The 12,365-nt window shown below is 37.7% G+C and overlaps 2 protein-coding genes across 2 annotated transcripts in view; both read left to right on the top strand.

Moving 5' to 3' along the window:
• LOC107746153 (highly divergent homeobox) overlaps nt 1-7,740 on the top strand; it is a 15,065-nt gene extending 7,325 nt beyond the window's left edge. The window contains 5 exon segments of the mRNA XM_074560199.1: nt 375-567; nt 684-763; nt 856-963; nt 7,240-7,362; nt 7,445-7,740. Coding sequence (XP_074416300.1) covers nt 375-567; nt 684-763; nt 856-963; nt 7,240-7,362; nt 7,445-7,594 — 654 coding nt within the window. The 3' untranslated portion in view covers nt 7,595-7,740.
• Nucleotides 7,741-9,031: 1,291 nt separating this feature from the next.
• LOC107746152 (histone deacetylase 3) overlaps nt 9,032-12,365 on the top strand; it is a 14,526-nt gene continuing 11,192 nt past the window's right edge. The window contains exons 1-4 of the mRNA XM_016560248.1: nt 9,032-9,265; nt 9,918-10,000; nt 10,071-10,213; nt 10,673-10,754. Coding sequence (XP_016415734.1) covers nt 9,211-9,265; nt 9,918-10,000; nt 10,071-10,213; nt 10,673-10,754 — 363 coding nt within the window. The 5' untranslated portion in view covers nt 9,032-9,210. The remainder of the gene's footprint in view (nt 9,266-9,917; nt 10,001-10,070; nt 10,214-10,672; nt 10,755-12,365) is intronic.

The raw sequence follows: 12,365 nt of genomic DNA, 5'->3' as shown, positions 1-12,365 counted from the left end.
TTTCTATCTTATTTTCATGAATGTATTTTGTAAGAATACAAATAGTTAACAGAATAAACTGTATAATGTACACCAAAGAATTTTTTTTTGATTAAAAGATAACATCATAATTATTTACTGAACCCTTAAATTAATCACAATTATATAATGAAAGCAATACAAAAACAGACAATTAATCGCGATAATCGTCATAATCGACAAAGCCCTAAAACAGACAATTATTCGCAATAACCGTGATTATTTTTAGACAATCGTCAGCCAAATTTCATAATCGTGACAGCCCTAGATATGATGCATTTTATTCTTGAAATACATTGTTTTTTATAACGCCATCAATCAAGCCTTAAAGCCTTTCTAAAATCTGTGTTTGACAGACGTGGATTGGTAACCGCAGACGGAAGTACCGTTTGATGGGCATTGAAATCCCTCCGCCTAAAGGAGGGCCGGTCGTGTTCCCAAATCAGACCGATCCTCATTCCCCTCACATCCTCGAAGACGAGCGTCTGACCCCTGAACTAGGAGAGGCCAGCGAACACAATGGCATTGTGTCACTCTGTTTATCTGACGGTGGGAAGGATTTTCATGCTGCTGACGAATGAGATCACACTGTTGGCTTTTTTATTTACATTGTTGATATATTGGTTCAAGCCATTTTAATGTGTAGTAATTGCCTTATTTTAAAGATGGAGCCAGTGATTTATATCTAAAGGAAAATGATGATGTGACCGATGAATCAGATGGTTCCACCTCTGCTAAACATGTGGTATGAGCCACATATTCAGTAACTTTTATTGAGTTTAATGTTAACTCTGATCCAATCTTTGCCAGTAACTCAAACAAGAAACTTTCTTCCAGAAGATTGAAATCGTCGAAGAAGAAGAAGAAGAAGATGACGATGATGATGATGATGATGACATTTTGACCACAGAGATGGAACAGATGCAAAACCTCTTAGAGTTCAAGGTAAGCAGAGATCCAAGAGCTGCATGAGATAATGAAGGACCCCACAAAGACCAGGACAAATGGATCTGGCAAATGGCCCACTGGAGCCTCATCAATAGATCACGTATGCGCCAAATACCTCTGAAATAAACCATTCCTGGACCTGCCCGGAGCAGGTTATGTTCAGAGAATACCTTGCTGTGTCTCCTTACTTACTCTGAAGGTTACCTGGAATTGAAAGCTTTTTTGATTTATCCGTTTACATCCCCAGTACTTACCCTTAAAGCTACTGTATGTAGCTTGTGTATTTTTGCGACTTTGGAGCCGAGTACAGTTAAGTGAGTTGAATTCACTGTCATGAGGCAATGCACCCTTGTCTCAGAATTTTGTACCTGCTCACCAAACTTATATACTCCCAGAGCGTGGGAACGAAACAAAAGCCATTTGCCTTATTCGACGTCAGTGTACCATCATAATGATTTTGAAACTGATATTTCAAAAACTTACATACAGTTTTTTTAAATTGAAACTAAAAGTTGTTTACTCCTAGGGATGTAACGAATCACTCATTTCACGATAAGATTCACGATTTTTTTAACAAAATGAGATTCAAGACTAATTATAAATGAGGTGTCCTTTCATTATTTCTCAGACAAAATGCTGCACATTTCTTTGTGAAATTGAAATATTTCAAATAACAAAACTGAATTGAAATTTTAAAACAAATCCCAAATCAAATAAATAATTAATACAAATAACATAAATCTCTTCTTATAAACAAAGGCTTTGCCTGTGCTCTTTCCATTTCCATTTAATCATGATCCAAACAAACACGCTGCATACATGCAGAATGACCAGTTTTTGATTTAAATTAGATTGTATACCTTCGAAATTTGAAGCAAGCACAGAATGGTCTGACTTTAGCTTTGTGAAACTATACTGCATAAAACATCTGAACGAGACAAAAACAGCAGACGAGCTGAATGAGAAATCCGTTTCACTCTCTGCCAGCAGGTGGCGCTGATGGAACAGCAGTAATACAGCGTTTCCTTGGTTACCGCTGCACACAAAGCAGTGCTACACTACTATAATATGCATTATTCAGAGACGAGATGAAAATAAAATATCATCTAAACTTTTCCGAAGACAGTCAGTTCCCCTCAGAGAAACATTCATATAAACTCCCACCCACAACGGTATCGCGATTCGTTTAACATCTCAACCGATCTGAATCGTCACATATTTTTATCGATTTTCAACTGGCTTGGGGTGCATCGTTACATCCCTATTTACTCCGACAGCTAGATCCCAGTTGATGTGCACCATTCTCCATCAAATGCTAAGGGTTCGTATGTATGTCTGATACTTTAATAACATAGACTTACCATAATTAACTAGAAACATAAATTTCATAAATAAGTCTGAATATGATCAAATATAACATATTTCAATTATTTATTTGAATATAGCAAAATATTTATATAACAAAATACCTGATTTATTTCTCATTAAAACTGGTCAAATCTGAGAGTGAAATACTTGACATTAGAGAGACACATGATTTAAACGCCAAACACTTATCAGATACAGAGTCATTCTGACTCTTTTGCAAGCTTTCATGAATGTGAAAATCACTTTGTCACACAGAACTTTGTATTTTACATTTAATCATTCTGAGTGAATGTGCCAATCATTGGGGTCCAAGCACATGACCAAAATAGTCAAATTTGACAGACCTAATCCTCTGGATGCTGTGGGTCCAGTTGTTTTGGTGTCATACTTAAACTCCTTTGATCAGAGTTATAGCACCCCTCGCATCAGAATCTCATGATTACATTGGTTCAGTGTGGTGTGTGTGTTTTAAGAATGTCCATGTGTATCAAGTTTGGCTAAATTTGGATATTTGGTATGTATTTATCTCAGGATAATACATACCAAACTTGTGTGAATTGTGGAAACGACCTATGGCAAAAAAAAATTAGGTGTCTGAAGTTAAATCGGAAATGAAAATCTATTTGTCTGTTTGACTCGCTGTTTTGGGGCACTGATGGATTCAGAGGTAAAAGAGGAATTGTTGCTTTCCTTGCAGCTCCAGTCCAAACCTAAATGACTTATTTTCTTCTGCAGAACATGGTGGTATAGGGACTCACTTTAATGCCTAATAAAGCACCCAACAAAGTCCATACAGCTCACTGTTCATTTTAAAGGTGTTCTGATTGGTTTTGGTGAAAAACAACCCAATCATCTATTCCTTCACACTCCAGTACATTGTTTTCATGCTTCTTCTGTCATTGCACAAATGCAAAAGGTGCAGTTTTGTGCTTTATTGAGCCTTAAAGTGAGTCACAATGTGCTGCCGTTGTAATGAATCCATCCAACTGGATATTCATTAAATTATCAAATTTTGTGTTCCGTAGAAGAAAGAAAGTCATTTGGGTTTGGATTGGAACTGCAAGGACAGGAACAAGAATTCTTTCACCTCTGAATCCTTCGCTGTCCCCAAATACAGGCTTCATACTGGATACAAACGACTCGAGGGTGAGTAAATGATGTCTGAATTTTTAAGGGAACTATTTCTTATATTCTTAAGTTATTAGCTGCTATTACAGCATATTTAAGCACCTCTCCAACCGCTTTTTCTCCTCTTTAATAATAATAGAAAAGAGAAATAAGAAATGTTATGAAACAGCTGTGTAGTTGTAGGAAAGGTTAAACTTGTTTAAAAGTCAAAGGTCTGTTGTGTTCTGTTTATTGTGGGAGATTTTGTAACTATAGCAACCACTTCTCGATTGCCGTGTTCTTCACTATATGTGAAATGTTTATTATAAACACTTTAGCATAGGTGACGGTTAAGACGTTCGTTGCAGTACTCTAAAAGAATTACCCTCAGGGATTCCCTTAAGTTAAACCACTTAAGGGTTTTCATGCAACCAGGCCCAGAAGAGTGTTCAGTCCACTTGTAATCAATTTGCCAAGTGGTTGATAAGGCTCCTATGAAGCACGTGTGAAAACACGTCAGTCTCATTGGCCATCGTGAAGTCAGGTGATGTAGCATGGTGTGTCAGCGAGACCATAAAAGAGTGCTTACGTCACAGAATCCCCAGCTTCTTTGTCTTTAGGAAGCTGCTTGTCTGCTAAATGCATGTGTTTGTGTGAATGCTTACAGCCTGACATTATTTCCTGGTCAAAAGTATAGGAGGTGTGGGATGCCGTGCCCACGCTTCATAACAGGGGACGACTCGCATGAGATGTGCGTTGTTTGAATGGGTGAGGAGCACACGTGGTCAGTCCTTGAGGGGGTTGACTGCATGCACTGTGAACACTTTACAGTGAAATGAGGGATCTCAGGCTTAACTTAGATTGACCAAATGAGGTCATCCAGCAAGAGGTCATCCGTTCTAAACTAGATGACTGTTTCCTCACCACTGGCCGAGCGCAACCTCCCTGGTGAAATCTCCCGTTCTTACCGGCTCAACACACAGAGGTGTCGACTTGTGGGCGTCAAAGATAAGGAACTGACACTGATGGGCGCAGGGTTACTCTGAGGTTACTCCTCTACCTCTGGTGCTTCGGGAAGTAGAATCCCCAGCAGTTTTTGAATCTCTCAGCAGATCTCTCAGGTTGGCCTGTTTGGTCAGTCCCTGCCAGTGAACCAAACAGGCTGATCCTCCCTCAAATATAAATAAAATTACACCTCTTTCAGGTCATTTGGCAGTGTGGCAACTACTTTAGATTAGGGAACACTATTCACTATTAACTAATTGCTTATTAGCATGCATATTACTAGCATATTGGCTGTTTATTAGGACTCATAAAGCACATATTAATGCCTTATTCTGCCTGACCATATTCTACATCCCTTAACCCTTCCCAATACCTAAACTAGAGATCGACCAAGATTTATTTTTTTGAACTGATACCGATTATTTGCATGTGTATATGACCGATAACCGATATGCAGAACCGATATTTCTTTTTTTGTTTTAATTCTGATTTTGACACAATGTCAACAACAGTGCTGAACTGAACAAGCATTTCTTTTATTTACAACACTGTCAATACTCTAATTTCACTCCCTTCTTGCAAACACAACAACTCTTATTTCTACATCAGTAAACAGAGGGGTATGAAAATAAAAATAATAAAGTGTACCATTAAAGTGTCTTTGTTAAATAAAAGCTTTGATCAGGTAAACAGGTAACATATAAAGAACCATATCACTATTAACTAATTGCTTATTAGCATGCATATTACTAGCATATTGGCTGTTTATTAGGACTCATAAAGCACATATTAATGCCTTATTCTGCCTGACCATATTCTACATCCCTTAACCCTTCCCAATACCTAAACTAGAGATCGACCAAGATTTATTTTTTTGAACTGATACCGATTATTTGCATGTGTATATGACCGATAACCGATATGCAGAACCGATATTTCTTTTTTTGTTTTAATTCTGATTTTGACACAATGTCAACAACAGTGCTGAACTGAACAAGCATTTCTTTTATTTACAACACTGTCAATACTCTAATTTCACTCCCTTCTTGCAAACACAACAACTCTTATTTCTACATCAGTAAACAGAGGGGTATGAAAATAAAAATAATAAAGTGTACCATTAAAGTGTCTTTGTTAAATAAAAGCTTTGATCAGGTAAACAGGTAACATAAAGAACCATAAATAATTCTAAAAAAAAAAAAAAAAACTTAAAACATTCTAAACCACCGAAATAAAAAAGCTTTGTTACTTTAGTGTGGCTTAGTTGGTATTACAACTAGGTTGTAGTGTTGAAAACAGTCTTTCAGCATTCTAGCAACACTAATATTAACAATACAAAAAAATAGATTTACAATGTCAAATGTTTGATATAGAGAACACAAATAAACAACAGGGGAGTCTATAAATTTTGCGTAAATGTAATCATTCATTTTAAACTACAGTTTTAAAACATTCAGCATCTGCAGTATGAAAATACATTGTGTTGTTTAAGTGTGAAGCCAGCTACTTTGCTGGAGTAACTTTGTGAGGAAATTACAATACATCATTGCAAATACAGAGTCGATCTCAACTAGCATGTTATTAATAGTTATCAGTTATTAATAGTATTTTCGTCTACTTAGATTATGAAATGCCTGCTGACAGAGTGCTGTTTTTATCTATGCCTTTGCACAGAACTTAATCAAATCGCAGTCTCTCGCGGAGATCATTTCCACAGAACTGTAATGTTTTGGGATGCTTATTAATGAAATAAATCTTACATAGTAAATGTTAAAGTAATTTAGTCAGTCTTGAGCGAGTGGATCTTGTTAAAAGCTACATACGGTTGCCATACTGGAACATGCCTGAGTGAACAGGACTCATAAACGCTTAGCTTAGAGTAGAATTGTATTGCAATTCTTAAATTAAATTAAGCTGGTTTGTTTCCAACGTGCACTTACTTAAGCCATATTAAACTCATGTAAAGTTTTATCGTTGGGGCACGACTCGAGTTTGTCTCTATTTATTGACGCCAAGTTTAAACTAAATATCAATCATTTATGTAATGCATCTCATTTGTGAATTATTTGGCTGATATGTTAAATAAAGCATATCAATCAAAGCAAATCAAGTTACTTTACCTGTAAACGCCGATGTTGACTCGTCTCCCCTCAAGATGCAGTGCTGTAATGGTGTTCGTGTGTGCAATTCTCAACATATATCGGTGAGTCCGATATTATAAAACCGATATCCGATAATGGACGAATGTTTACATATCGGGGGAAAATATCGGTAAAACCGATTATCGGCCAAACATAACTACTACAACAACAACCACCTTACTATCAATAAGCAGCAATTTAAGAGTTTATTGGGGGAAAATTTGTAGTTAATAGTGAATACGTGTTCCGTAATCTCAAGTGTTACCCTCTATATTTAGTTATTTTAAAACAGCCCTTGAATGAGCTTGTGAATGACCTAACGTGTGTGAAATATATACATGTTAGTGTTATCTGAGAGTAAGAAACGTTTTATATGCCAGTCGGCTTTTATTGTGGATTTGAAAAATGTTATTGAAATGCAAGTCTCGCAAGTAGCTTTTGAGGGAGCTGTACTTCCATGACTGAAAATAGTGAGGGTAATATAATATTTCAAGTGATTTCATCATTTCATCTATTCACGATATACACTCGTCTGCACATGAGAGATGCAGCTGTGTGCACACAATCTTCATACAGTACTACACTACATATAATTTGACTTAATATATGTATTTTTTGATTGCTAATAAATATGGGTGATTTGTTCCCTCAGAATGAAGAAGTGCAGTTCCTTGAGAATGAGCTGCGGAGCCAGAAACAGAAGTTCTCAAAGCTGAAGAGCTTCACCAGAAGCCTGCTGATCGCTGTGAAAAACAAAGACAGAAAGAAACAGCGGGTGAGGAAACATAAACGGATGAAGCTTTTAGACGAGCAGTGGAAGAAATCAGATCGTAATCGGTGCGTTTGTCTGTTGTCAGGAGCTGTTAGCCAGTCTACCTCAGAAAGTGAATGAGGACTGGGACCTGGGCCTGGAAAACCACAGCGAGTCTGGCGCAGAGATGCCCACCATCCAGAAAGAGTCCTCTGTATCAGAGGAGGAGGAGGACACGGATCAGATGAGACTATAAATGCTTAATCACACATGCCACATAGTGCCTGTGGAAACGAAAAAACAACTGTTGGATCCCACGGGTCATTTTCTACAGCATATGTCATATCAGACTGCCTTGGCCGGGTCCAGTGCTATCAAATAAATGCCACTAAGTCAACACAAGATTGCGTCTTCTCGTTTTTATTACAACTGGAAGCATGAAATGCACTGATTAGGATTATATTTAAGCAGGTTTATACGTCGGCACGTCTGGGATCCGGCTGCAGGAAGTGATGGGTCACTTTGAATCAATTGATCCAATTGCTTCACAAAATGATCGCAAAAGAGCTCAGAATGCCACACGCTGCTGGTCAGAACGGTGTAAATGCAACAAAAACTACAGACAAATTGCAAAGGATTTATTTAAAGTGCAATCTATTAAATGCAATTAACAAATCATCTAATACCAATAAATGTGAAGTGTCTGTATACTGTTTTACTCATTTGTAGGGCTTGTTTTATGTATGGAGAGTTTGGTTAGTCGGGCCAGTAAGAGACTTTTAACTCTACTACAGCTACAACCTTTTTTATTATACAAATGTTTCATTAAAAATGTCTACAACCAGGGTTTTTGTGCGAATTACGGGGGTAGGGTTGCTATCACACGACACTAGCAGGAGAGCGGATTTTTGTTCCCCCGAATAATGCGATATTGATTTAAACAATGTTAATGTTGTTACATTTTAGACACAATATTGTCTGTTTTTGTGCAGCTTCGCCAACGAAAATATTACCCATAAAGCCCTAGCAGAGCTGTTGTGCGTCTCTAATCATCAAAAACACGCCAGTGATTCATTTCTGAACGAATCGGATGAGCCAATGATTCAGTGACCCATTCATAAAGAGAATCACTTGCTTCGTTTCTGAATGAATCGGCTGTTTGAACGAATCGGTTGAATGACTGAATGACTCACTCATTAAGACAACGATTTGCTGGCGCTTTTAGTTTCATATTTGGAGTGTCGTTTCTTTCTTTTTTTAAATAATTTAATATTTCAATATTTAATTGTTGTTGTTGTTTTGTATGTTAAATCAAAATATTTCTTTCCAAAGCGACTTTTTTTTTGTAATGTCTATTCCGTGCTTTTATAATCTAACACAATAACGACATGATCTTTAATTAATTGCCACGTGATGTAATTAATTAAAAGATTTATTCGCTTGACAGCCCTATTTAAAATATAAACAATACACAAAATCATGCGAACTTACACCAGACAGCGAACCATTGAAATTGTAAAACGTTTCAAAACACTTTTGAAGTAACAAAGCTTCATTTTTTGAGATAATTTTGGCAGTCCTGGGTAATTCAATTAATGTGTTTTTAATAATAATAATAATAATAATAATTAAACGTTTTAAAATATTTATTTGTACGCTCCAAACAACGTGTATTAGCTGTAGTAGTGGTCAGGTGGCGCTATGTACCGGAAACTCTCCACAGCAGCAGCAGCAGCAGCCACGAAGAAGAACGACTGAGTTCTTCCGGTTCTGTAATGAAGATGGCGACAGTGAGGTGCAGAGAGTAACTATATAGAAACCCTTTTCTCTCATTGTGTCAGAAACAACCCTTTTTATTCAGACTGCGACGAAATGTCGAACCGAACGGCGTATTTCTACGACCCAGACGTGGGAAACTTCCACTACGGTAAGACTGAGCTGTGTCTGTTAGCATATGCGGCTAATCCGTGACTTCCCTCCAGATCCTCACTGTTTACATGTTTAGAGACGAGCATCAGGCTGTTTGCTGACCACAGCAGTGCACTATACAGCAGGAAACAAAGCTCTTTTATTCTGCATTTCACTTAATATAATACAACTAACGTTATATACGACTAGTGTATAAAGGAGCAGCTTCTGAGACAGACTCATTCAGAACTACCCCGTCGAATTCTCTTTAAATATGTCAACATTTTCGGAAATGCTAGTTTAAAAACAAAAATAAAATGTTTTTCGTGTTAATTTTGTTGTTATTGGAGGGGGGGAAAAATCTAATTCAGGAGGTTATTGTTACAGTGTAAATAAACATAGCCGAGGAGGACTTTCGTCAATATAAGTCTTGTATTTAATGTTAAGAGTAGCAATACTGAGCCCTCAGCATCCTGTTTTAAACCTTTTGTGTCTAGTAGGACATGTAATATTTTGTGTGTAACGAGGCACCCCATGTAAGATTTAATAACTTAATCACAGAATCTGACCACAGTAAAACCAACCGTAATAGACAAGCGCAGCATCATTAGCTATCAGTGTGATATTGGGGACAGAACATAAGTTTTTTTGTTGTTTTTTGTTTACTCCAGGTGCTGGGCACCCGATGAAGCCTCACCGGCTGTCTCTCACACACAGTCTTGTGCTGCATTATGGGCTCTACAAGAAGATGATGGTATGATCGGTCTGTTTAGTCCAGTCACTTCACTGACCCCGGGTCCTGATGAGCAGAGCTATCTGTGCAGGTTTTCAAGCCGTACAAGGCGTCCCAGCACGACATGTGCCGCTTCCACTCGGAGGATTACATCGACTTCCTGCAGAAGGTCAGTCCAAACAACATGCAGGGCTTCACCAAGAGCCTCAACGCCTTCAATGTGGGAGACGACTGGTGAGTGTCCCTTATTCATCAAATTCATTCTTGTTGTCAAGGTCTTCGTTAAAATATTGGCATGAGATTTCAAGTAAAGTTTTTATGAACGCTAATGAAAGTAAGTAGCAAATTTCATGCTTTTATGCTTTTATATGTTTAATTAAATCGGGGTTTTCTAATAATTATGGGTCAATTTTTTTTGTTCCCAGTCCTGTCTTTCCAGGTCTTTTTGAGTTTTGCTCGAGATACACAGGTGCCTCTTTGCAAGGAGCGACTCAGTTATGGGAGACGACTGGTGAGTGTCCCTTATTCATCAAATTCATTCTTGTTGTCAAGGTCTTCGTTAAAATATTGGCATGAGATTTCAAGTAAAGTTTTTATGAACGCTAATGAAAGTAAGTAGCAAATTTCATGCTTTTAAATGTTTAATTAAATCAGGGTTTTCTTTTAATTATGGGTCAATTTTTTTGTTCTCAGTCCTGTCTTTCCAGGTCTGTTTGAGTTTTGTTCGAGATACACAGGTGCCTCTTTGCAAGGAGCGACTCAGTTAAATCACAAGGTCAGATGCTGGAAATGTTGCCTTCACACATGCATTGTACAAAACCAGAAAGTTTACAATTGGGAACCTAAAAAGTATTTTTTTGCTTCCTGAATATAATGCATTTGATACGACCCCAAATCAGAAAATGTTGGTTCGTTTTGTAAAATGCAATGAAATCAAGAATCTGTGTTTTTGTTCATTCTCTTGAACTTTTATTTAATTGACAAAAGTACAAAGTTAAATATGTCTAATGTTTTAAAAATGTATTTTGTAAATTTAAGCAAATTTTGATGGCTGCAGCACGCTCCAAAAAAGCCAGGACGGAGGCAAAATAAAGGTGAAAAGGTTATAGAATATCCACGTTAAACTGTGTTGAAGCAGGTGAATTAGTAATAGGTGAGGGTGTCATGTTTGGGCATAAAAGGAGCATCTCAGTCGTTGCAAACAAAGCTGGATCATGGCTCATCACTTTGTGCCAGATTTCCTGAGAGAAGTGTCAAACAAATCAAAAATCACATTTCTCAAAGCAAAATCGCAAAGAATTTAGGTCTTTCACCAACTACCATACATGTGATTTATTCAATGTTAAAAGTGTCTAATGAGAGTTTAAATATCATGTTGCATGACCTTTATAGCCATTCTGAAAGCAGCAATAGATAGTTTACCTCAGATCTTGAAAATAAACTAAGATGGTATCAGTCACTCAGTATTTACTGTAATAATGTTAAAGAGATAGTTCACCCAAAAATGAAAATTTGATGTTTATCTGCTTACCCCGAGGGCATCCAAGATGTAGGTGACTTTGTTTCTTCAGTAGAACACATTTGATGATTTTTAACTTTAACCGTTGCAGTCTATCAGTCGTATAATGCATGGCAATGGTAACAAAATCTATGAGAGTAAAAAAAACATGCACAGACAAATCCAAATTAAACCCTGCGGCTCGTGACGACACATTGATGTCCTAAGACACCAAACGATCGGTTTGTGCCAGAAACCGAACAGTATTTATATCACTGTTTACCTCTAATACAGCACTATGTCCAACTGTCTTTGGGCGCGCGAGCATCCGGTGCGTGAGGTGTTTTCTACGCGCTCTGGCGTAGTTTACGCAAGCGCCGGAAGCGATCTCTCGCGCGTATACGTCACTCATTGTTTACACAGTGCACAGTAATTGTAGGTATGACAGCTAATCAAAATGGTACTTACTTGCGCTAATCCGGATTGTTCAAACCGATTTAAAACTAAAAGATTACGTTCTCTCGCGCGAACTCATTCGGGAGTGGTGACTTTCCACGTATTCCCAACTTCTGAGCCTGCTCGCCTGAAGTTATGGTTGATTGCTCTTCGGCTGGATATCAACACACCCATTAACATAAACTACGCCAGAGCGCGTACACACCTCACGCACCGGAAGCCGTGCGCGCGCCCAAAGACAGTTCGACACAGTGGTGTATTAGAGGTAAAATATGATATAAATAACGTTTGGTTTCTGGCACAAACCGATCGTTTCGTGTCTTAGGACATCAATGTGTCGTCACGAGCCGCAGGGTTTAATTTGGATTTGTCTGTGCATGTTTTTTTTACTCTCATAGATTTTGTTACCATTGCCATGCATTATACAACTGA

This window comes from Sinocyclocheilus rhinocerous, unplaced genomic scaffold (genome assembly GCF_001515625.1).
Source record: "Sinocyclocheilus rhinocerous isolate Xijiao unplaced genomic scaffold, SAMN03320098_v1.1 scaffold348, whole genome shotgun sequence".
In the NCBI taxonomy this organism is placed as follows: domain Eukaryota; kingdom Metazoa; phylum Chordata; class Actinopteri; order Cypriniformes; family Cyprinidae; genus Sinocyclocheilus; species Sinocyclocheilus rhinocerous.
Note: the sequence above shows the minus strand (reverse complement) of the source record. Positions and strands in the feature narration are given on the sequence as shown.